Source organism: Cyclopterus lumpus, chromosome 21 (assembly GCF_009769545.1).
Source record: "Cyclopterus lumpus isolate fCycLum1 chromosome 21, fCycLum1.pri, whole genome shotgun sequence".
NCBI lineage: Eukaryota > Metazoa > Chordata > Actinopteri > Perciformes > Cyclopteridae > Cyclopterus > Cyclopterus lumpus.
The window spans coordinates 1,157,879-1,184,801 of NC_046986.1; the positions used below are offsets into that span (position 1 = coordinate 1,157,879).

Genomic DNA, 26,923 nt, shown 5'->3' on the forward strand with positions numbered 1-26,923 from the left:
TATTCAGCGGACTTGTTAATTAGAAGTATTACACATAAAATAAACATTCAGGTGACTTCAGCATTTAGAAGTATTACACATAATATATTCTAACGTGTCACTTCCTGTTGCTCCAGCGTGAACAGGAAGCTCCAATCAGCTGACGCCGTTACAATCTGGTGCTCTTCCTGTTCAGCCGCACGTCGTTGGCTTCCTCCTCGTCCTCCTCGTCTTCCTCCCGGCCCGAGTCGTGCCGGTGCTTCTCGTCCAGCTGGTCGAGGTCGACGTAGGTGTAGAAGTACGCCATGACGGAGAAGATGATGAAGACGAGCAGCAGCAGGCCGGCGAACAGCAGGAACTCTTTCCACTGGGACGAGAGGTACTGGTTAGAGTGGGCGGACTGGCGGAGGAAGCCACTCCCTCTTTTGTTTGAATACAGGAGACAGTGAACAGTCTCCTCCCCCTTCCTCTCTTCCTCTCTTCCTCCCTTCTTTCCTCCTCCATCCATCAGCGGTCCATCGCTACTCTCCTCCATCCAGCGGAGCCCGATTCCTCCCTTCATCCCTCATCCTTTCATCCCTTCATCCTTCATCCCTCATCCCTTCATCTATTCATCCTTCATCCCTTCATCCTTCACCCTTCATCCCTCATCCTTTCATCCCTTCATCCTTCACCCTTCATCCCTCATCCTTTCATCCCTTCATCCTTCATCCCTCATCCATTCATCCTTCATCCCTTCATCCTTCACCCTTCATCCCTCATCCTTTCATCCCTTCATCCTTCATCCCTCATCCATTCATCCTTCATCCCTTCATCCTTCACCCTTCATCCCTCATCCTTTCATCCCTTCATCCTTCACCCTTCATCCCTCATCCCTTCATCCTTCATCCCTCATCCTTTATCCCTTCATCCCTCATCCTTTCATCCCTTCATCCTTTCATCCCTTCATCCTTCCTCCCTCATCCATTCATCCTTCATCCTTCACCCTTCATCCTTTCATCCCTTCATCCCTCATCCCTTCATCCCTCCTCCCTCATCCATTCATCCTTCATCCTTTCATCCCTTCATCCTTCATCCCTTCATCCTTCACCCTTCACCCCTCATCCTTTCATCCCTTCATCCTTCCTCCCTCATCCATTCATCCCTCATCCTTTCATCCCTCATCCTTTCATCCCTCATCCTTTCATCCTTCATCCCTCAGGACATTTCTGTCCTACATCATTTTCAAACTTCACCATCATTGTAATATTTTGACATCTTTGTAGTATATTTATTATATTGTATTTTATTTATGTTGGTATTATTAAATGTATTATATTTTCTTTGTTTATTACTTAATTTTATTAAATGTATATTACATTTGATTTATGTTTGTATTATATTTATTATATTTGATTAATCTTTGTATTTTTGTGTTTGTATTGTTTTATTTTATTTGATTAATCTTTGTATTTTTATGTTTGTATTGTTTTATTTTATTATATTTTATTAGTTTATTTTATTATATTTATTATATTAGATTTTATTCATGTTTGTATTTTTATTAGATTTTATTAGTTTTTATTTTCATTATTTTATTATATAATATTTTTTTCAGGGTTATTATTTCAGTTGGTTTTGATTCCTCCTGAAACTTGAATTGTTTGGATGTTATGAGATCTTTAATATTATAGCCATAAAACGAGTTGTATTGTGAATAGTCAATGACCTGTACTTGTTTATCTCTTTTCTCATCCACTCAAAGCTCTTTATCTTTACTGATGGGAGGAGCTAAGGTTCCACCTGTCCATCAGGTAACTAACATTCACACGCTGATGGGAGGAGCTAAGGTTCCACCTGTCCATCAGGTAACTAACATTCACACGCTGATGGGAGGAGCTAAGGTTCCACCTGTCCATCAGGTAACTAACATTCACACGCTGATGGGAGGAGCTAAGGTTCCACCTGTCCATCAGGTAAATAACATTCACACGCTGATGGGAGGAGCTAAGGTTCCACCTGTCCATCAGGTAAATAACATTCACACGCTGATGGGAGGAGCTAAGGTTCCACCTGTCCATCAGGTAAATAACATTCACACGCTGATGGGAGGAGCTAAGGTTCCACCTGTCCATCAGGTAACTAACATTCACACGCTGATGGGAGGAGCTAAGGTTCCACCTGTCCATCAGGTAACTAACATTCACACGCTGATGGGAGGAGCTAAGGTTCCACCTGTCCATCAGGTAACTAACATTCACACGCTGATGGGAGGAGCTAAGGTTCCACCTGTCCATCAGGTAACTAACATTCACACGCTGATGGGAGGAGCTAAGGTTCCACCTGTCCATCAGGTAACTAACATTCACACGCTGATGGGAGGAGCTAAGGTTCCACCTGTCCATCAGGTAAATAACATTCACACGCTGATGGGAGGAGCTAAGGTTCCACCTGTCCATCAGGTAAATAACATTCACACGCTGATGGGAGGAGCTAAGGTTCCACCTGTCCATCAGGTAACTAACATTCACACGCTGATGGGAGGAGCTAAGGTTCCACCTGTCCATCAGGTAACTAACATTCACACGCTGATGGGAGGAGCTAAGGTTCCACCTGTCCATCAGGTAACTAACATTCACACGCTGATGGGAGGAGCTAAGGTTCCACCTGTCCATCAGGTAACTAACATTCACACGCTGATGGGAGGAGCTAAGGTTCCACCTGTCCATCAGGTAACTAACATTCACACGCTGATGGGAGGAGCTAAGGTTCCACCTGTCCATCAGGTAACTAACATTCACACGCTGATGGGAGGAGCTAAGGTTCCACCTGTCCATCAGGTAACTAACATTCACACGCTGATGGGAGGAGCTAAGGTTCCACCTGTCCATCAGGTAACTAACATTCACACGCTGATGGGAGGAGCTAAGGTTCCACCTGTCCATCAGGTAACTAACATTCACACGCTGATGGGAGGAGCTAAGGTTCCACCTGTCCATCAGGTAACTAACATTCACACGCTGATGGGAGGAGCTAAGGTTCCACCTGTCCATCAGGTAACTAACATTCACACGCTGATGGGAGGAGCTAAGGTTCCACCTGTCCATCAGGTAACTAACATTCACACGCTGATGGGAGGAGCTAAGGTTCCACCTGTCCATCAGGTAACTAACATTCACACGCTGATGGGAGGAGCTAAGGTTCCACCTGTCCATCAGGTAACTAACATTCACACGCTGATGGGAGGAGCTAAGGTTCCACCTGTCCATCAGGTAACTAACATTCACACGCTGATGGGAGGAGCTAAGGTTCCACCTGTCCATCAGGTAACTAACATTCACACGCTGATGGGAGGAGCTAAGGTTCCACCTGTCCATCAGGTAACTAACATTCACACGCTGATGGGAGGAGCTAAGGTTCCACCTGTCCATCAGGTAACTAACATTCACACGCTGATGGGAGGAGCTAAGGTTCCACCTGTCCATCAGGTAACTAACATTCACACGCTGATGGGAGGAGCTAAGGTTCCACCTGTCCATCAGGTAACTAACATTCACACGCTGATGGGAGGAGCTAAGGTTCCACCTGTCCATCAGGTAACTAACATTCACACGCTGATGGGAGGAGCTAAGGTTCCACCTGTCCATCAGGTAACTAACATTCACACGCTGATGGGAGGAGCTAAGGTTCCACCTGTCCATCAGGTAACTAACATTCACACGCTGATGGGAGGAGCTAAGGTTCCACCTGTCCATCAGGTAACTAACATTCACACGCTGATGGGAGGAGCTAAGGTTCCACCTGTCCATCAGGTAACTAACATTCACACGCTGATGGGAGGAGCTAAGGTTCCACCTGTCCATCAGGTAACTAACATTCACACGCTGATGGGAGGAGCTAAGGTTCCACCTGTCCATCAGGTAACTAACATTCACACGCTGATGGGAGGAGCTAAGGTTCCACCTGTCCATCAGGTAACTAACATTCACACGCTGATGGGAGGAGCTAAGGTTCCACCTGTCCATCAGGTAACTAACATTCACACGCTGATGGGAGGAGCTAAGGTTCCACCTGTTCATCAGGTAACTAACATTCACACGCTGATGGGAGGAGCTAAGGTTCCACCTGTCCATCAGGTAACTAACATTCACACGCTGATGGGAGGAGCTAAGGTTCCACCTGTCCATCAGGTAACTAACATTCACACGCTGATGGGAGGAGCTAAGGTTCCACCTGTCCATCAGGTAACTAACATTCACACGCTGATGGGAGGAGCTAAGGTTCCACCTGTCCATCAGGTAACTAACATTCACACGCTGATGGGAGGAGCTAAGGTTCCACCTGTCCATCAGGTAACTAACATTCACACGCTGATGGGAGGAGCTAAGGTTCCACCTGTCCATCAGGTAACTAACATTCACACGCTGATGGGAGGAGCTAAGGTTCCACCTGTCCATCAGGTAACTAACATTCACACGCTGATGGGAGGAGCTAAGGTTCCACCTGTCCATCAGGTAACTAACATTCACACACTGATGGGAGGAGCTAAGGTTCCACCTGTCCATCAAGTAACTAACATTCACACACTGATGGGAGGAGCTAAGGTTCCTTGTGGAGTGTGAGACATCTGAACGTCCCGTGGCGTCCTACCTGTTCAAGCTCCGCCCCCTCAGCCACGATCAGAACGATGACGTTCCCGAACGCCACCGTGAGCAGCCAGCCGGCCTGCAGCACCGACTTCATGTTGGGCGGAGCCTGCAGGGCCCAGAGAGACAATACAATCAATAATCAATAAGGAGCTTTATTTTCACCACATGTTACTAAGAAGACGCCTTCAGTTGTATTTCTTAAAGTATAAAACTAAACATATATATATTTATGTATGTATGTTTATATTTATATAGTGTGGACAGTAGTTACTGAGAGAAATACATTATAAGAATTATAATAACAGTTAAGCAGAGAAAAAAAAATATATCTAAATAACAAGAATACAAATAAGGAAGTTAATGAGAAAATAATAGATGATAATAATAATAATAATAATAATAATAATAAAGCATAGAAAAATAAATGAAATAGTAGAAATAATAATAATAATAATAATAATAAAAAGAAAATGATTAAGAAATAAATAATAATAGTAAACCAGAGAAAGAAATAAAGAAATACAAATTAAAAAAAGGGATGAATAAATCCTCCTGGATCAGAACCACAGGAACTCGGTTCTGCAGCCCAAAACCCGTTTTGTTTCTGCTAGTCGGAGCGGAACCTGGCGAACCTGCGAGTAGGAGAACTCCAGGCCGGTGACGGAGAACATGACCTCTCCCACGGTGAGGAGCACGTACTGAGGGATCTGCCACGCGATGTGCACGTCGTTGGCCTTCACGTCCTCCATCTTGTGAGCCACGACGCTGCCCGATTCCTGACAAGGAGACAGACACGTGGGGTCACGGGGTACAGGGTCAGAGGGTCACGGGGTCATAGGGTCAGAGGGTCACAGGGATACAGGGTCACGGGGTCAGAGGGTCACAGGGTCAGAGGGATACAGGGTCAGAGGGTCACAGAGATACAGGGTCACGGGGTCAGAGGGTCACAGGGATACAGGGTCACGGGGTCAGAGGGTCACAGGGTCAGAGGGATACAGGTTCAGAGGGTCACAGGGATACAGGGTCAGAGGGTCACAGGGATACAGGGTCAGAGGGTCACAGAGATACAGGGTCACGGGGTCAGAGGGTCACAGGGATACAGGGTCAGAGGGTCACAGGGATACAGGGTCAGAGGGTCACAGAGATACAGGGTCAGAGGGTCACAGAGATACAGGGTCACGGGGTCAGAGGGTCACAGGGATACAGGGTCACGGGGATACAGGGTCAGAGGGTCACGGGGATACAGGGTCAGAGGGTCACAGAGATACAGGGTCAGAGGGTCACAGAGATACAGGGTCACGGGGTCAGAGGGTCACAGGGATACAGGGTCACGGGGTCACAGGGATACAGGGTCAGAGGGTCAGAGGGTCACATGGATACAGGGTCAGAGGGTCACAGGGATACAGGGTCAGAGGGTCACAGGGATACAGGGTCACGGGGTCAGAGGGTCACATGGATACAGGGTCAGAGGGTCACAGGGATACAGGGTCAGAGGGTCACGGGGATACAGGGTCAGAGGGTCACAGGGATACAGGGTCAGAGGGTCACGGGGTCATAGGGTCAGAGGTTCACAGGGATACAGGGTCAGAGGGTCACAGAGATACAGGGTCAGAGGGTCACAGAGATACAGGGTCACGGGGTCAGAGGGTCACAGGGATACAGGGTCAGAGGGTCACAGGGATACAGGGTCAGAGGGTCACAGAGATACAGGGTCACGGGGTCAGAGGGTCACAGGGATACAGGGTCAGAGGGTCACAGGGATACAGGGTCAGAGGGTCACAGAGATACAGGGTCAGAGGGTCACAGAGATACAGGGTCACGGGGTCAGAGGGTCACAGGGATACAGGGTCACGGGGTCAGAGGGTCACAGGGATACAGGGTCAGAGGGTCAGAGGGATACAGGGTCAGAGGGTCACGGGGATACAGGGTCAGAGGGTCACAGAGATACAGGGTCACGGGGTCAGAGGGTCACAGGGATACAGGGTCAGAGGGTCACGGAGATACAGGGTTAGAGGGTCACGGGGTACAGGGTCACGGGGTCAGAGGGTCACAGGGTCCCAGGGTCACAGGGTCCCAGGATCAGAGGGTCAGAGGGTCCCAGGGTCAGAGGGTCACAGGGTCCCAGGGTCACGGGGTCAGAGGGTCACATGGTAACATGTAAACCAGCGTCCTGACCTCCACGAGTACGACGGTGTACGACGCCCCGAAGTCCAGCAGCTCGAGGTCCAGGAGGGAGCAGCGCTCTGCAGGGAAGCAGCAGCTCACGTCCGGGTAGCTGAGGAGACAGGAAGCAGGAAGCAGGAAACATCTTTTAATGAAGTCGACTTTATTGATTTATTGTTGCAGAAGATTATTGTTACAGAAGATTATTTACGATTATTAAAGATTCGTTTTTAGCATAATTTCCCATGACCAGTAAACAAGATTCTCTCTTTTAGCTCCGCCTCCTCAGAGACGTTACCTGTCGTAAAGGTTTCACCTTCTATGAGAGCGGCAGAAGCTGATTGGACAGGAAGTGGTTGTTCGAAGGGATTTGAACCCCCGGTCCTACTCACCTCCCCCGGTCCACAGTCTGGTTGGGAGACACGCTGAAGCCAGAGGTCACCTGGAAGGTCACGGCTCCCACGGTGAGGTTCACGGGGTCTGGGTAGGTGTTGAGGAACCTGTGGGAGAAGAAGTTTATCAAGTTGTTCTACGTTTGATTCCCAACGTGTTCCACGGTGTAAATGTTTTATTTTACCTCAGGAGAGGGTTCCCGTCTTCATTCTTCGTGATGTGGTCGGTCACCTAAAACACGTTCAATGTCATTAATATATTTCTCTGTGTAACTCAAATATGTTGATTTAAAGTTTTTTACAAATGTCCCTAAACATAAGCAATCAGTGAATTATATTTATTTAATTTAGATTCTTACGAGACAAAGAGCACAGGACCCCCTCCCCCAGCTCCAGACCACCAGCTCCCACGACCCATCTCACTGCCCCCCCCCCCCCCCCCCCCCCCGATGACGTCAGCAGGCTGTTTAAAACCAGCTGTGTTCACAGACGTCTTCAACAGCTCCCTGGAGACGCTCCACCATCAAGACCTCCAGAAAATGTAGCGTTTTGCACTAAAAACCTTTTATGTGTAAACGGACTTGGCAATAAACCATTTCTGATGTCATTTTCTCATAGACTTCTATACAACCAGAGGAGTCGCCCCCTGGTGGTCAGGAGAGAGAATGCAGCTTCAACACATGAAGCATAGACTTCTATACAACCAGAGGAGTCGCCCTCTGGTGGTCAGGAGAGAGAATGCAGCTTTAACACATGAAGCATAGACTTCTATACAACCAGAGGAGTCGCCCCCTGGTGGTCAGGAGAGAGAATGCAGCTTTAACACATGAAGCATAGACTTCTATACAACCAGAGGAGTCGCCCCCTGGTGGTCAGTAGAGAGAATGCAGCTTTAACACATGAAGCATAGACTTCTATACAACCAGAGGAGTCGCCCCCTGGTGGTCAGGAGAGAGAATGCAGCTTTAACACATGAAGCATAGACTTCTATACAACCAGAGGAGTCGCCCCCTGGTGGTCAGGAAAGAGAATGCAGCTTCAACACATGAAGCATAGACTTCTATACAACCAGAGGAGTCGCCCCCTGGTGGTCAGGAGAGAGAATGCAGCTTCAACACATGAAGCATAGACTTCTATACAACCAGAGGAGTCGCCCCCTGGTGGTCAGGAGAGAGAATGCAGCTTTAACACATGAAGCATAGACTTCTATACAACCAGAGGAGTCGCCCCCTGGTGGTCAGGAGAGAGAATGCAGCTTTAACACATGAAGCATAGACTTCTATACAACCAGAGGAGTCGCCCCCTGGTGGTCAGGAGAGAGAATGCAGCTTTAACACATGAAGCATAGACTTCTATACAACCAGAGGAGTCGCCCCCTGGTGGTCAGGAGAGAGAATACAGCTTTAACACATGAAGCATAGACTTCTATACAACCAGAGGAGTCGCCCCCTGGTGGTCAGGAGAGAGAATGCAGCTTTAACACATGAAGCTTTGGCTTCACGCTAAAGAACCGGAGGTTACTGCCTAATAACAGGTTGATTTGTTGATCATTATAATATATATTATATATATTGATGTGTTATAGGGTTGTATGGCTCACCTGTGTGCAGTGGATCCCAGTGGAGTCCGAGTACAAGAGCAGACTGTACGCCTCCTGCTGCTCAGACGTGAAGTTACACTCGGAGAGTTTCCCGTTGAAGGCGACTTGAATCTTCAGCTCTTCGCCGGATGCTGGAAGCGTCTCATAGGCCGGAGGGTCCTGACTCACGGAGACCAGAAGGTTCAGGGTTTAGGTTCCTAAAACATCTCTGACAGAATGAAGAATGAGAGGAAAGAGGATCTGGACTCTGTGGAGCTCTTAAAGTGACGGTAGACCTTTTCTTCTTCTTAGCTTTGACTCTGAAGTAAACAGCGACTGCACGACGTCCTGACTTCAGGATGACGACACCATTGGTGTTTGGACTGGTTCCCTTTCAGCCCCCCCACCCCTGAACAGCTGTTTGTGACATTAATCTATGAAACTAAATGAACTGAGAAGATAAACTAACCTCCATTGCAAGGAGAAGGGATTATTATCTGTTCCACATTGCTGACCAACAATATTGTTATTATGCAACAGCTGTTAAAGATGGAGAAGAAAGGTGAGCCATAAACCTCATATCACACATCGTTCCTTCATTACGAGCCGACAGTTCCACGTTCCTTCTTTTACGTTCCTTCTTTTAATCCCTCTTTATTCTCTACATGTTTTATTATACATCCCATAATAAATGTTCTGTAACTTTATATTTACTGCTGCTGAGGACACGTGGCAGTAAAATAACTGTTTACCTCAGCGAGGCGTTTCCTGGTTGGATGAAGTTCATATTTTTTTGAGTGATGAATTTAATACGAGAGGTTGGAATGCAAAAGAATAAAAAGCAAGTAGATAAATGTGCATTTTTAGTAAGTCTCATGTTGAACTTTGACCTTCTTGCTCATTTATCCTGCAGAGGATTGTGGGTAGAATATCCAGAGAAGCACAGAACGGCACAGGAAGTTCTTATTTGCTTGCGGGTACCTGAAGGTAACGGATGGGCTGCTGGAAGGCGTCGCTGCCGGGCAGCTTCAGCCTCACGTCGCCGTGCGCCAGGTTCAACACCTGCAGCAGACACTCCCCCGCCGGCGCCGGATCCACCACCGACCTCTAGCAGCCAGAAGGAGATAAGAGCTGCACGGTGATGGAAATATGAAATGATGGAAGACGTGAGCTAGTTCTTCTTTTTCAGGTTTGGACAGGTGTCTCAAGTATGTCTCAGGTGTGTTTCAGGTGTGTACAGGTGTGTACATGTGTGTTTCAGGTTTGGACAGGTGTCTCAGGTATGTCTCAGGTATGACTCAGGTGTGTCTCAGGTGTGTACATGTGTGTTTCAGGTGTGTACAGGTGTGTTTCAGGTGTCTCAGGTGTGTCTCAGGTGTGTACAGGTGTGTTTCAGGTGTGTACATGTGTGTCTCAGGTGTGTCTCAGGTGTGTACAGGTGTGTTTCAGGTGTGTACATGTGTGTCTCAGGTGTGTACAGGTGTGTTTCAGGTGTGTACAGGTGTGTCTCAGGTGTGTCTCAGGTGTGTCTCAGGTGTGTCAGGTGTGTTTCAGGTGTGTACAGGTGTGTCTCAGGTGTGTCTCAGGTGTGTCTCAGGTGTGTCTCAGGTGTGTTTCAGGTGTGTACAGGTGTGTCTCAGGTGTGTCTCAGGTGTGTCTCAGGTGTGTACAGGTGTGTGTCAGGTGTGTTTCAGGTGTGTACAGGTGTGTCTCAGGTGTGTACAGGTGTGTCTCAGGTGTGTCTCAGGTGTGTCTCAGGTGTGTACAGGTGTGTTTCAGGTGTGTACAGGTGTGTCTCAGGTGTGTACAGGTGTGTACAGGTGTGTTTCAGGTGTGTACAGGTGTGTCTCAGGTGTGTACAGGTGTGTTTCAGGTGTGTTTCAGGTGTGTACAGGTGTGTCTCAGGTGTGTACAGGTGTGTCTCAGGTGTGTCTCAGGTGTGTTTCAGGTGTGTACAGGTGTGTCTCAGGTGTGTACAGGTGTGTCTCAGGTGTGTGTCAGGTGTGTTTCAGGTGTGTACAGGTGTGTCTCAGGTGTGTACAGGTGTGTCTCAGGTGTGTCTCAGGTGTGTCTCAGGTGTGTACAGGTGTGTTTCAGGTGTGTACAGGTGTGTCTCAGGTGTGTACAGGTGTGTTTCAGGTGTGTCTCAGGTGTGTACAGGTGTGTCTCAGGTGTATTTCAGGTGTGTCTCAGGTGTGTACAGGTGTGTTTCAGGTGTGTTTCAGGTGTGTACAGGTGTGTACAGATGTGTCTCAGGTGTGTCTGCCTCTCATACGCACCACCACGTTCACCTCCACCAGAGCGGCCGCTCCGAAGGCCAACGCCGCGAACACCATCCCCGTGGCCATCTTCCTCAGAGGCCTGCAGGAGCCAACAGTCTCCAGTGACTCCACTGACACGTGATCAGTTATCTTAGTCACACATTCAGAGTCAGGACTGTGAACGCGGCTCATCTCCCGGTTAAGAGGCTTCACGTCTGCAATAAAGACCGACGGCGTCCAGGCTTCTACTCACGTGACGTTGATTCTGCAGAAGCCAGCGAGCGGATAAACGATGAGTTCAAAGACCGGCACGAAGACGAGAATCAGCAGCGCGTTCAGCATCTGATCGCGGGGCAGGAAATGCTCAGCGGTGATAATTCATAAGCTCATGAAGTTATGCGTGAATAAAACAGTTAGAGACAATGATACTTAAGATAAATGAACATCTTATGGGACAAAAGTTAAAGAATATTCTATTACATTTTAACATATTTACAGTAAATAATATTATATTTGCACGTGATTAAAGAACATAATATAAGATTTCTGCACATATGACCTACCTGCATCTGATCAGGCTTAATAATGAAGGACTCTCCCTGAAAGACAACAAGAAGAATTCCTCTTAACACCATTTCAACTTCAACCGGATTGGTTTTGCCCAAATTGCCCAATAAAACATCTATATTTAGATCAATGCGACAAATTTATGAGTTTTCATTGCACAATAATATTCACTTCCAGCAGACGAGTGCGTGTTTATTCAGCCCATAAAGATTTAAATGTCTCTTACTGATAGCACTTTGTAGTTTAACTTTATTGAAGAAATTGTACTTGCTTGATTCTTGTTGTTCTGAGTTTGGACTCATGGTTTTATGCTTATTGTAAGTCGCTTTGGATAAAAGCGTCAGCTAAATGACATGTGATGTAATGTAATGTAATAAAGATGCATCCCACAACACCCTAACACCGTGTGCTCTTACAAAGGCCATGTTCATCCTGGTGGCTTGAAGCGTCCAGCGGGAACCCTGAAACGAAGGAAACACCCGCTGTCACTCAGCTAGCCGTTAGCTTAGCATAAACCACTATGTGTTTCAAAATTGTTTCATGTTATTGACATATTAGAGTCAAAGGAGAAAATGTTATTATCTTTGGATCACTTCATAAAACAGCCTTTTTTTAAACATCCATTTTCTCCATGTTTTTATTAATAAATGTATAAATGAGTCTCTGGATGCTGTGTGAACTAACCCCTCTGCATAAAGCTTCATAATATATAGTTTTATTAATAAATGTATAAATGAGTCTCTGGATGCTGTGTGAACAAACCCCTCTGCATAAAGCTTCATAATATATAGTTTGTATTAATAAATGTGTATAAATGAGTCTCTGAATGCCGTGTGAACAAACCCCTCTGCATAAAGCTTCATAATATATAGTTTATATTAATAAATGTGTATAAATGAGTCTCTGAATGCTGTGTGAACTAACCCCTTTGCATAAAGCTTCATAATATATAGTTTTATTAATAAATGTGTATAAATGAGTCTCTGAATGCTGTGTGAACTAACCCCTCTGCATAAAGCTTCATAACATATAGTTTTATTAATAAATGTATAAATGAGTCTCTGAATGCCGTGTGAACTAACCCCTCTGCATAAAGCTTCATAATATATAGTTTTATTAATAAATGTATAAATGAGTCTCTGAATCCTGTGTGAACTAACCCCTCTGCATAAAGCTTCATAATATATAGTTTTATTAATAAATGTGTATAAATGAGTCTCTGAATGCTGTGTGAACTAACCCCTCTGCATAAAGCTTCATAATATATAGTTTTATTAATAAATGTATAAATGAGTCTCTGAATGCTGTGTGAACTAACCCCTCTGCATAAAGCTTCATAATATATAGTTTTATTAATAAATGTATAAATGAGTCTCTGAATGCTGTGTGAACTAACCCCTCTGCATAAAGCTTCATAATATATAGTTTTATTAATAAATGTATAAATGAGGCTCTGAATCCTGTGTGAACTAACCCCTCTGCATAAAGCTTCATAATATATAGTTTTATTAATAAATGTATAAATGAGGCTCTGAATCCTGTGTGAACTAACCCCTCTGCATAAAGCTTCATAATATATAGTTTTATTAATAAATGTGTATAAATGAGTCTCTGAATGCTGTGTGAACTAACCCCTCTGCATAAAGCTTCATAATATATAGTTTTATTAATAAATGTATAAATGAGTCTCTGAATGCCGTGTGAACTAACCCCTCTGCATAAAGCTTCATAATATATAGTTTTATTAATAAATGTGTATAAATGAGTCTCTGAATGCTGTGTGAACTAACCCCTCTGCATAAAGCTTCATAATATATAGTTTTATTAATAAATGTATAAATGAGTCTCTGAATGCTGTGTGAACTAACCCCTCTGCATAAAGCTTCATAATATATAGTTTTATTAATAAATGTATAAATGAGTCTCTGAATGCTGTGTGAACTAACCCCTCTGCATAAAGCTTCATAATATATAGTTTTATTAATAAATGTATAAATGAGGCTCTGAATCCTGTGTGAACTAACCCCTCTGCATAAAGCTTCATAATATATAGTTTTATTAATAAATGTATAAATGAGGCTCTGAATCCTGTGTGAACTAACCCCTCTGCATAAAGCTTCATAATATATAGTTTTATTAATAAATGTATAAATGAGGCTCTGAATCCTGTGTGAACTAACCCCTCTGCATAAAGCTTCATAATATATAGTTTTATTAATAAATGTATAAATGAGGCTCTGAATCCTGTGTGAACTAACCCCTCTGCATAAAGCTTCATAACATATTTCTGAATGAACGTGTAACGTTTGTTGGAGATTTCTGGATCATAGTCTAAGAACAAACTCATTGAGAGAAAACGTCCTGAAAAGAGATCAAACCTGTTGAAGACTCTACAGGTGAGTTCTCTCAAAATGTATATTTAAATATGCAAATGCGGCATTATCTTTTTAAATATGAGCAGATGTTCAGAGATGTTGTTTTCATGTCAATCCATCGAGCAGTTGTAAATGTATTTTACAACTGAGACGTTAACGTTCCTGTGACCTGAGAGGTCGCGACCCCTTCCAGAGGGTCCTGGTCTCTGGTCTTCACCCACCTGCTGGTCAAACAGAGCCCAGAACATCGGCAGCGGGATGTAGAGCACCAGAACCCTCAGGACCATCTTCACCTCCTGGATCAGACGCTTCTGTGAACACAGAGCATAACCACTGATGGAGGCGTTGAAGAGTTGCTGTGTTTCTGGGGCCCAACAGGAAGTCACCGGCACTGGTTCCCTCCTCCAACAGCCAATCAGATTCCTCTGTTAGTGATATGTGACCGTGGTAGGAACTCCACCACGGTCACATGACCTCTTATCTCTTATATTATCTTGCTTCAGGCATCTAACCAAACACACGCTTTGACTTCCAGATGAGGGAACCAGAAGTTTATCAATGCCGACTCGTTCCTGGGTTTCAGGACCTGAAGAACTTTGCGGTTCTGCTACCGAGTACTTCTCCTCAGCCCAGTCCAACCAGTGCTTCCTGCTGGAGTCGTACTTCGATCTCTTCCAGCGGTTCTTGATGGCAAACTGCAAACCAAAAGAGAATAACAGGAATACAAATTAATGTGCAGCTCAATACATTATATTCCCTAAATGTTGGTAACTCCCACAGGACCAAACTAGGAGGAGACTCACCCCGATGCAGTTACAGACCTCCAGCAGGATGTTTCCCTGCGGAGGATTCCTCTTGTACAGCCCGCTACCAGCAATGAACACCACTGAAGAAGAGTGAGCAAGAAGAGTGAGGAAGAAGGGTGAGGAAAGGACCAAGAGTTAGAGACCATGAGTTAGAGATCAAGAGTTAGAGATCAAGAGTTAGAGATCAAAAGTTAGAGATCAAGAGTTAGGGATCAAGAGTTACGAACAAGAGTTAGAGATCAAGAGTTAGGGACCAAGAGTTAGAAATCAAGAGTTAGGGTTTAAGAGTTAGGGACCAATAGTTAGAGACCAAGAGTTAGAAATCAAGAGTTAGAAATCAAGAGTTACGGATCAAGAGTTAGAGACCAAGAGTTAGAGACCAAGAGTTAGAAATCAAGAGTTACGGATCAAGAGTTAGAGATCAAGAGTTAGGGATCAAGATTTAGAGATCAAGAGTTAGGGACCAAGAGTTAGAACTCAAGAGTTAGGGTTTAAGAGTTAGGGACCAAGAGTTAGAGACCATGAGTTAGAAATCAAGAGTTACGGATCAAGAGTTACGGATCAAGAGTTAGGGATCAAGAGTCAAGAGTTAGAAATCAAGAGTTAGGGTTTAAGAGTTAGGGACCAAGAGTTAGAGACCAAGAGTTAGAAATCAAGAGTTACGGATCAAGAGTTACGGATCAAGAGTTAGGGATCAAGAGTCAAGAGTTAGAGATCAAGAGTTAGAGATCAAGAGTTAGAGATCAAGAGTTAGGGACCAAGAGTTAGAGATCAAGAGTTAGGGACCAAGAGTTAGAGATCACGAGTTAGAGATCAAGAGTTAGGGACCAAGAGTTAGAGATCAAGAGTTAGAGATCAAGAGTTAGAGATCAAGAGTTAGGGACCAAGAGTTAGAGATCAAGAGTTAGGGATCAAGAGTTAGAGATCAATAGTTACGGACAAGAGTTAGAGATCAAGAGTTAGGGATCAAGAGTTAGAGATCAATAGTTAGGGATCAAGAGTTAGAGATCAATAGTTAGAGATCAAAAGTTAGAGACCAAGAGTTAGGGACAATAGTTAGATATCAATAGTTAGGGATCAATAGTTAGGGATCAAGAGTTAGAGATCACGAGTTAGAGATCAAGAGTTAGGGACCAAGAGTTAGAGATCAAGAGTTAGGGATCAAGAGTTAGGGATCAAGAGTTAGGGATCAAGAGTTAGGGATCAAGAGTTACGGACAAGAGTTAGAGATCAAGAGTTAGAGATCAAGAGTTAGAGATCAAGAGTTACGGACAAGAGTTAGAGATCAAGAGTTAGAGATCAAGAGTTAGAGATCAAGAGTTAGAGATCAAGAGTTAGAAATCAAGAGTTAGAGATCAAGAGTTACGGACAAGAGTTAGAGATCAAGAGTTAGAGATCAAGAGTTAGAGATCAATAGTTAGAGATCAAGAGTTAGAAATCAAGAGTTAGAGATCAAGAGTTAGGGATCAAGAGTTAGGGATCAAGAGTTAGGGATCAAGAGTTAGAGATCAAGAGTTAGAGATCAAGAGTTAGAGATCAAGAGTTAGAGATCAAGAGTTAGAGATCAAGAGTTACGGACAAGAGTTAGAGATCAAGAGTTAGAGATCAAGAGTTAGAGATCAAGAGTTACGGACAAGAGTTAGAGATCAAGAGTTAGAGATCAAGAGTTAGCGATCAAGAGTTAGAGATCAAGAGTTACGGACAAGAGTTAGAGATCAAGAGTTAGAGATCAAGAGTTAGATATCAAGAGTTAGAGATCAAGAGTTACGGACAAGAGTTAGAGATCAAGAGTTAGAGATCAAGAGTTAGATATCAAGAGTTAGAGATCAAGAGTTACGGACAAGAGTTAGAGATCAAGAGTTAGAGATCAAGAGTTACGGACAAGAGTTGGAGATCAAGAGTTAGAGATCAAGAGTTACGGACAAGAGTTAGAGATCAAGAGTTAGAGATCAAGAGTTACGGACAAGAGTTGGAGATCAAGAGTTAGAGATCAAGAGTTAGGGATCAAGAGTTAGAGATCAAGAGTTACGGATCAAGAGTTACGGACAAGAGTTAGAGATCAAGAGTTAGAGATCAAGAGTTAGGGATCAAGAGTTAGAGATCAAGAGTTACGGATCAAGAGTTAGAGATCAAGAGTTAGGGACCAAGAGTTAGAGATCAAGAGTTAGAGATCAAGAGTTAGAGATCAAGAGTTAGGGACCAAGAGTTAGAGATCAAGAGTTAGAGATCAAGAGTTAGAGATCAAGAGTTAGGGACCAAGAGTTAGAGATCAAGAGTTAGAGATCAAGAGTTAGAGATCAAGAGTTAGAGATCAAGAGTTAGGGACAAGAGTTGGGAAGAGTTTAAATATGTTTAAATATGAGAATGAGGAATTGTCTGATTATGTCCTAATTGTCGTCCAGAACCTGAAGTTAAAGCCTGAAGTTGAAGCCTAAAGTTAAAGCCTGAAGTTAAAGCCTGAAGTTAAAGCCTGAAGTTAAAGCCTGAAGTTGAAGCCTAAAGTTAAAGCCTGAAGTTAAAGCCTGAAGTTGAAGCCTGAAGTTAAAGCCTGAAGTTGAAGCCTAAAGTTAAAGCCTGAAGTTAAAGCCTGAAGTTGAAGCCTGAAGTTAAAGCCTGAAGTTAAAGCCTGAAGTTGAAGCCTAAAGCTAAAGCCTGAAGTTAAAGCCTGAAGTTAAAGCCTGAAGTTAAAGCCTGAAGTTAAAGCCTGAAGTTAAAGCCTGAAGTTAAAGCCTGAAGCCTGACGGGTGGTTTCTTCATGGCTGGTTAATAAATCTCCTGTCGGCGATAATCAAGTCCAACTTGTTTTCAGGGCGACCGCTCAGCCGAGCAGGAATCTCTTGAGGATCAGAGGAGCTTCGGCGACAAAGACAACGGCCTGTCAGGACCAATGAGGGTCCTGGGGGGGCTTGGGGGGCGGGGATTTATACAGACATGCAGACGGCTCATGTGGACACTGATCCACATCCTGTTGCAGACTTCTTTATTATTATGATTATTATTATTTACTGGAGGCATAACAAAAGTGCATTTATTTATTTCGTAGTGCATTTTAGTAGTGAGTGAATCTCTACGAGTCCATCAGATGATGGAGATCGTGATGTGGTTCAGCTGTGTTCAGTGTCCTCGAGCCTCAGAGAGAAGCTGCTCATCTCTGCTGCTACGAGCATAAAACAACTGATGTCAAACACGGTGCATTCTGGGTAACGAAGGCCCCAGGTTTCGACAAGGAAAAGTCGATATCTCTGATTCTCCTGCTTCGATTCTGAGCGCGAGTCTGGTGACGTTGAACAGGTGAAATGTTAAATCAATTGAGTCATTTATAATCAACACAAAACATGGAACGATATACGATGCACAAACGCCTGAATAAAACATGTTTTGCAGTCACCATGTTGTTTTTTGACACCAGTAAACAGGAAGTGGCCATATTTAGACTGAGGAGACCCTAAAGCATCCCCTGCTTTATGGTCTGTTTGACTCTAAATGACCATAATTTACTAAATGAACATCATTCTGTATTGAAGAAGACTTGAAACTAGAGATTGAGACCAAAAACTAATGTTTACAATGTTTACTGAGGGAATAAATCAAGAGAAGTAGAGTCATTTATATAGACTTCTATACAACCAGAGGAGTCACCCCCTGGTGGTCAGGAGAGAGAATGCAGCTTTAAGACATGAAGCATAGACTTCTATACAACCAGAGGAGTCGCCCCCTGGTGGTCAGGAGAGAGAATGCAGCTTTAAGACATGAAGCATAGACTTCTATACAACCAGAGGAGACGCCCCCTGGTGGTCAGGAGAGAGAATGCAGCTTTAACACAAGAAGCATAGACTTCTATACAACCAGAGGAGTCTCCCCCTGGTGGTCAGGAGAGAGAATGCAGCTTTAACACACGAAGCGTAGACTTCTATACAACCAGAGGAGTCGCCCCCTGGTGGTCAGGAGAGAGAATGCAGCTTTAACACACGAAGCGTAGACTTCTATACAACCAGAGGAGTCGCCCCCTGGTGGTCAGGAGAGAGAATGCAGCTTTAACACATGAAGCATAGACTTCTATACAACCAGAGGAGTCTCCCCCTGGTGGTCAGGAGAGAGAATGCAGCTTTAACACACGAAGCATAGACTTCTATACAACCAGAGGAGTCGCCCCCTGGTGGTCAGGAGAGAGAATGCAGCTTTAACACATGAAGCGTAGACTTCTATACAACCAGAGGAGACGCCCCCTGGTGGTCAGTAGAGAGAATGCAGCTTTAACACACGAAGCGTAGACTTCTATACAACCAGAGGAGTCGCCCCCTGGTGGTCAGGAGAGAGAATGCAGCTTTAACACATGAAGCACAGACTTCTATACAACCAGAGGAGTCGCCCCAGAGGTTGTCGTCTGCATCATTCACAGAATGCACTCGATCACATCTCACTCACCTAAGGCCACGACCATCAGAGCAGCAGGAACCCCGAAGGCCAGAGCGTAGCAGTCGCCTCCGAAACACTGCACATCTCCTGCAGGAGAACGACCGGCGTCAACGTCTCCGCCTCATCGCCGCGTTCACAGCTTTAAAGAAGGCGAGCGCTCACCTCTCAGTATGGGCGTGATCACGGTGGACAGCAGGCTGCCGGCGTTGATCGACATGTAGAAGATGGAGAAGAACTTCTGCCTCTGGCTGCCCTGCAGGTGATCGATGAGGTCATCAGCTTGGTCCTCTTTAAGCTTCACAGTGTGATGACTACGCTGCTTCAACTTCGGATCGGAGCTTCAACTTGTGTTTTAATCTCCTGAAGTGAAGCTGCATTTGTCATGTTTGTGTCGACCTGACGGACGTTTAAGATCCTTTAATCTGTGATTTGGTGTCACAAACTAAAGCATCCGGCTCTTTAGCTGCAGATGTGTTTCATGCACGAGTCATTTTGTGTCTTTGTGATGTAATGAACAGTTTCATTTCTACCTCTTTTCTTAGGATTTCATGAATTATTTTTCTTTTTACAAAATGTAGCAAAGAAATACTGCGAATGAGGAAGATCTGGGGTTGATAATAACGAGAAGAAATATGCACAAAAATGTCAATCATACCCTCTGAACCAAATAATAAATGTTCATAAAGAATAAAAAGTTACTGATCGGTTTGAGTTACACGCAACAAAAAAGAGTTTTTTAATCAATGTGTAAAGGTTTGCTGCTGCTTGCCATAAAGACACACAAACAGGGTTTCCCACCCTCCAGAGTGTAGAGGGTGGTCTTTGATCAAAGAGGAAGAGCGGTTTCTCACTTGCTCTTCGTCAAACTGGTCTCCACCAAACGCCGCCACGCAGGGTTTGATTCCTCCGGTGCCGAAGGCGATGAGGACCAGGCCCAACATGGACAGAGAGCTGCAGCGGACAAAAGACCGGCTGGTTGATGCTACTGGACCAGATGAACATCTACAAGCTGATCAGTCAAATCAATACGCTGGGATCCTCTGAACTGGGTTTATAATTTAAGACATTTATAAATGCAAATAGTGAGAAATGGAGTCCAAAGCGACACGTAAACAATGTTTGTTTGGTCCAAACCAAATAAACATTTATAACATTATTACATTTGAACCTAGCGAATGGTTTGGTTAATCAATTACTCGAGTACTTGTTTCAGCTGCATGTTCATAAAGTAACTGCAGCGGTCCGATAAGTGTAGGACAGTAGAGAGAGCAATATTTCCCCCTGATATGTTGTACAAGTACCTCAACTGAGTTCAGTCGGGTTCTGAAGCAAAACATGTGTGAAACTGAACCCGTTTGGTAACTCACATGTGCACGTTGTTGGTTCCCACAGTGGGAATGGCTCCGACCGACTTCACCACATGGCCGATCACGTAGACGACGGACAGGTAGACGATGGTCCTGCAGGCGTTATTATCAGAGTGATTCACCTCCACTAATGGGTGGCTGACACACTTTAGACAAAGCTCTCAGGTTAAAGGATGAACTACTGCAACATGTGTTATTTAGCTCAGTGGACACAACTCTGTTCAGTGGATCAACTGGAAGAGACCAGACAGCTGAATAAGAAGAGAAGAAAGCAGCAGTCAGAGGTCAAAGAAACAGGAAGCTTAGTGTCAAGAGTTTCACAATAAAAGCATCAGAGAACTTGATCAAAGCTCTTCTTCAGACTTCACAATAGAAACAGAAAGTCAGTCGAGCTGTTGGAACATCAGCTGAACTAATCACAGTTTCACCCTCTTCAATCTATATTCACTCATTCAACATCAATAGAACAGCTGAAAACAAACTTTGAACAGTAGTGTATCTGTTGACTACAACCATTGAATAACCTCATCTCTGCCCCCAACCCATTGATAGATTTACCAACCGCCAGGCACAGACTCAGGGGCCCAAAGTGTCAGGGGCCCCTCTACCCTTCATCTACAGAATGTCACTGAAAGAGCCACATACCAACCAAAAAGAGGCACACGGTGACTACAAAGATACACAAAAGGAGCACAAACACACAAGAAAAACTATAAGGAGACGTAAAATGACTCCAAATAGAGCAAATCATCCAGAAATAGACTCAAAATTACCACCGAAAGACCCCAAATAACTACGAATATACACAAAACAACAACAAGCGATTCCAAATTACTCCAAAGAGACACCAAGCAACTACAAAGGGCTGCAAAACAACTACAGTGAGACACAAAATAACTACAAAGAGCAAAGAAAAACTACCAGGAGATGCAAAATTACTATAAGGGAGTCCAAACGGCTACAAATAGACACATAATGTCCATAAAGAGAAACACAATGACTACAAAGAGACACAAAGCAACTACAAAGAGACTTATAATGGCCACGAATAGACAAGAAAAAATATAGGGAGCTAAAACGACTGCAGAAGGGGAAAAACATTCACAAAGAAAACAAACAAAGAAACAAAACACCTTCAAATGGAAACAAAACAGCTACAAAGAGACACAAAACACCTTCAAAGAGACACAAAACAGCTACAAATGGAAACAAAACAGCTACAAAGAGACACAAAACACCTTCAAAGGGAAACAAAACAGCTACAAAGGGAAACAAAACAGCTACAAAGAGACACAAAACAGCTACAAAGAGACACAAAACACCTTCAAAGGGAAACAAAACAGCTACAAAGAGACACAAAACACCTTCAAAGGGAAACAAAACAGCTACAAAGAGACACAAAACAGCTACAAAGAGACACAAAACAGCTTCAAAGGGAAACAAAACAGCTACAAAGAGACACAAAACACCTTCAAAGGGAAACAAAACAGCTACAAAGAGACACAAAACAGCTACAAAGGGAAACAAAACAGCTACAAAGAGACACAAAACACCTTCAAAGGGAAACAAAACAGCTACAAAGAGACACAAAACAGCTACAAAGGGAAACAAAGAGACACAAAACACCTTCAAAGAGACACAAAACACCTTCAAAGGGACACAAAACACCTTCAAAGGGAAACAAAACAGCTACAAAGAGACACAAAACAGCTACAAAGAGACACAAAACAGCTACAAAGGGAAACAAAGAGACACAAAACACCTTCAAAGAGACACAAAACACCTTCAAAGGGACACAAAACACCTTCAAAGGGAAACAAAACAGCTACAAAGAGACACAAAACAGCTACAAAGGGAAACAAAACAGCTACAAAGAGACACAAAACACCTTCAAAGGGAAACAAAACAGCTACAAAGAGACACTAAACACCTTCAAAGGGAAACAAAACAGCTACAAAGAGACACAAAACAGCTACAAAAAGACACAAAACACCTTCAAATAGAAACAAAACAGCTACAAAGAGACACAAAACACATTCAAAGGGAAACAGAACAGCTACAAAGAGACACAAAACACCTTCAAAGGGAAACAGAACAGCTACAAAGAGACACAAAACACCTTCAAAGGGAAACAGAACAGCTACAAAGAGACACAAAACACCTTCAAAGGGAAACAGAACAGCTACAAAGAGACACAAAACAGCTACAAAGGGAAACAAAACAGCTACAAAGAGACACAAAACCACAGCGAGACGCTCAACAACTGCACGGAGACACCAAACAATCCACCAGTCAATCATCCAGAGCCAGCTGTCTGATCACTGTGAGTCTGGGGGAACTGTGGAGGAGAACGGGAACTCACTTGAACTTCCCGAGCCAGGAGTCGGCGATGACAGCTCCCAGGATGGGAGTGAAGTAGCAGAGGCTGCTGAAGGCGTGGTAGACGGCGGTGGACAGGTCCTTGTCCCAGTGCAGGTAGGTGAGGAAGTACAGCGTCAGCACCGCTGGCGACACACCAGGACACCGGTGAACAAGCTACAGGGTTATTATAAGGTCCAAACGAGCACCAAATGAGGAGGCAGGAAGCCGGCCTACCTTTCATGCCGTAGTACGAGAAGCGCTCGCAGAACTCGTTCACCACGATGAAGCAGATGCTGGACGGGTAGTTGGTCCCACATACCTTCTGAAAGAGGCAACGTTTGTTTGTCAATAAGAGTTTACAAACAACAGTGAGTCCCAAATAATACTTTTATTATTATTATTATTAGTTTTTAAATTTGGTAAAGACAGAATTGGTGTTATTTTGAATCTGAGGTTTTGGACCGATGTTGTAAAAAAACTCGAAAGGAAAAACACAGACAAGTATCAGACCAGCTGTCAATCACTGTGTAGCCCCGCCCCTAAAGCATACCCTGCTTTATGGTCTGTTTGACCATAGAGTCGCCCCCTGGTGGTCAGGAGAGAGAATGCAGCTTTAACACATGAAGCGTAGACTTCTATACAACCAGAGGAGTCGCCCCCTGGTGGTCAGGAGAGAGAATGCAGCTTTAACACATGAAGCGTAGACTTCTATACAACCAGAGGAGTCGCCCCCTGGTGGTCAGGAGAGAAAATTCAGCTTTAACACATGAAGCGTAGACTTCTATACAACCAGAGGAGTCGCCCCCTGGTGGTCAGGAAAGAGAATACAGCTTTAACACATGAAGCATAGACTTCTATACAACCAGAGGAGTCGCCCCCTGGTGGTCAGGAGAGAGAATGCAGCTTTAACACATGAAGCATAGACTTCTATACAACCAGAGGAGTCGCCCCCTGGTGGTCAGGAGAGAGAATGCAGCTTTAACACATGAAGCATAGACTTCTATACAACCAGAGGAGTTGCCCCCTGGTGGTCAGGAGAGAGAATGCAGCTTTAACACATGAAGCATAGACTTCTATACAACCAGAGGAGTCGCCCCCTGGTGGTCAGGAGAGAGAATGCAGCTTTAACACATGAAGCATAGACTTCTATACAACCAGAGGAGTCGCCCCCTGGTGGTCAGGAGAGAGAATACAGCTTTAACACATGAAGCATAGACTTCTATACAACCAGAGGAGTCACCCCCTGGTGGTCAGGAGAGAGAATGCAGCTTTAACACATGAAGCATAGACTTCTGTACAACCAGAGGAGTCGCCCCCTGGTGGTCAGGAGAGAGAATACAGCTTTAACACATGAAGCGTAGACTTCTATACAACCAGAGGAGTCGCCCCCTGGTGGTCAGGAGAGAGAATGCAGCTTTAACACATGAAGCGTAGACTTCTCTTTACAGAACTAGAGGTGGTCTCCTGGTCTCCTGGTGTAGGTCCAGTAGTTTGGTGGTGTTATCAGATATCGAGCTCTCTGACCGCTACAATAGACATTAATAACACAGAATGTTTACAGTCAACAACATGTTCAGTCACGGGAATACTTGGCCCATTTACAGCTGAGTAAATACGCTGAGGAGGGTCATGTGACCTGTGACATGGACCTTGATGTTAGCGGTTTGTCTGGTCTAGAGACTCCGAGGACTCCCTGAACCCTGAACCCTGAACCCTGAACCCTGAACCCTGAACCCTAAACCCTGAACCCTAAACCCTGAACCCTCCACACTGAGACCACATGAAGATTTAAAACGACTTCTCTGCTGAACGAGCCTTTAAAAGAGTCCAGCAGCCAATCAGAAGCCTGCTCCACCAGGTCCCGCTGTTGCGTCATGCATACTTAGCGGGTCACAGAGACCCTGACCCGGGCGACAGGACCCTGAAACACACTCCGCTCGTACCTTCGCCATGGCTCCGGGTCCGTCTGCGGGGATCGTGCGGAGGTCTACCGGCAGCGTCGGGAGCTCCTGATCGGCTTCCAAGTCCGTCCCTCTCCGCTCTGCTGCCCGGGGCCGCGGATGTAAATAAGTCCTCACTGACAGTTAATGTTCCACCAACTGAACCGGCTTCAGGAGCTTCAGGAGCTTCAGGAGCTTCAGGAGCTTCAGGAGCTTCAGGAGCTTCAGGAGCTTCAGGAGCTTCAGTTGTGGAGGAGCTCTACAGGTGGGACTCACCGGAGGTCCGGTACCGGTAGAGGCGGGGGGTGATGCCCGGGATCAGCAGCCTGTCTGGCGGCACGGGAGAGTCGTTGTGAGGCTCTCAGGGAGGGATGGAGATGTCCCTGTGCGCGTGCGTGTGTGTGTGTGTGTGCGCGTGTGCGTGTGTGTGCGGCTTGAGAACTCCCTTCAGAGCAGACTGGGCTCTTTTGGGCGGTTCTTAAAGAGACAGGCGCTACAGAGAAAACAGGTATATTCAGACAGGATGAGGAAAATAATGTTTTTTTAACCCTAAACATGAAACCATGCGACATAATTACATTGTGAAGCATTTTTTATGGATCACTTTTGCTTTTGACAAATAAGTTTACACTGAGCAGAAGTTCACTGGGACGAAGTCGGTGCTTTTCTAAAAAAGTACAAAAATGACAATAAATGACTAAAAAGAGAAACAGCATCACAAAAAAGCGTTACAAAACAACTACAAAGAGTCACTAAACAACTACAAAGAGTCACAAAATAACTACAAAGAGTCACAACATAACTAGAAAGTCACAACACAACTACAAAGAGTCACAAAACTACTACAAAAGAGTCACAAAACTACTACAAAAGAGTCACAAAACAACTACAAAGTTACAAAAGAGTTACAAAACAACTACAAAAAGTCATAACACCACTACAAAGAGTCACAAAACAACTACAAAGTTACAAAAGAGTTACAAAACAAGTACAAAAAGTCACAACACTACTACAAAGAGTCACAAAATAACTACAAAGAGTCACAACATAACTACAAAGTCACAAAACTACTACAAAGAGACACAAACCACTACAAAGAGTCACAAAACTACTACAAAGAGTCACAAACCACTACAAAGAGTCACAAAACTACTACAAAGAGTCACAACACTACTACAAAGAGACACAAAACAACTACAAAGAGTCACAAAACAACTACAAGGTCACAAAAGAGTTACAAAACAACTACAAAAGTCACAAAACTACTACAAAGAGTCATTAAACAACTACAAAGAGTCACAAAATAACTACAAAGTTACAAAAGAGTTACAAAACAACTACAAAGAGACACAAAACAACTTTAAAGAGTCACAAAGAGTAACACAACTACAAAGAGTCACACAACTTCTACAAAGAGTAACAAAACAACAAAGAGTCACACAACTTCTACAAAGAGTAACAAAACAACTTTAAAGAGTCACAAAACGTCTACAAAAAGACACAAAACTACTTCCAAGAGACATAAAATACCTACAAAGAGAAAGAATAACCACAAAAAGGCACAACAACTCCAAATACCCTTTAAACAATAATCATAATAATAAAACTAACAAATTAAACAAGCTTGTTTTTTTTAATTGAACCCAATCTCAAATATAATAAAACATTGGACTGAATTAATAATGCTGAATCATTAATAATGAATTAATAATGATGGATCATTAATAATGAGTTGATAATGATCAGGCTCAGTGAAAAGAGTCTCCTGAGACCTCGGGGATGGGACCGATCAGCTGGTTGATGTCAACAATGTTGTATTTACCTCTTTTAGATCAGAGATGGAGGCGGTAACATCATTAATACACTCATTAATATACGTTAATATTCCATGAAGGCATGAGGAAGTGAACCTCATGTAGTTCCCCAGCAGTCCACAAGGCGGCAGCATTGATGTAATAGAACAAAAACCTGACTAAAACATTACAAACTAACCGCAGGTATGAAGAGCTTAAAGGCAGCAGAAAGATCATTATTACATTACAGATGTGTTCTTATGCCAGATTTTATGACCAGATCATAAGAGAGGATT

The 26,923-nt window shown here is 44.1% G+C and overlaps 1 protein-coding gene across 1 annotated transcript; it reads right to left on the reverse strand.

The window, feature by feature from the left end:
* slc15a2 (solute carrier family 15 member 2) lies at nt 1–25,204 on the reverse strand. Its single transcript, XM_034562398.1, has 22 exons — nt 24,838–25,204; nt 23,129–23,216; nt 22,896–23,037; nt 20,534–20,626; nt 20,018–20,117; nt 19,329–19,419; nt 19,176–19,250; nt 14,748–14,830; nt 14,556–14,639; nt 14,166–14,255; nt 11,986–12,030; nt 11,566–11,601; nt 11,256–11,344; nt 11,021–11,102; nt 9,723–9,848; nt 8,763–8,921; nt 7,348–7,394; nt 7,163–7,270; nt 6,783–6,882; nt 5,240–5,383; nt 4,609–4,713; nt 1–346 (listed from the first exon to the last, which is right to left on the reverse strand). The coding sequence occupies exons 1-22, from the start codon at nt 24,844–24,846 to the stop codon at nt 149–151; spliced, it is 2,094 nt and encodes a 697-aa protein (XP_034418289.1). The 5' UTR covers nt 24,847–25,204; the 3' UTR covers nt 1–148.
* Nucleotides 25,205–26,923: the final 1,719 nt, after the last annotated feature.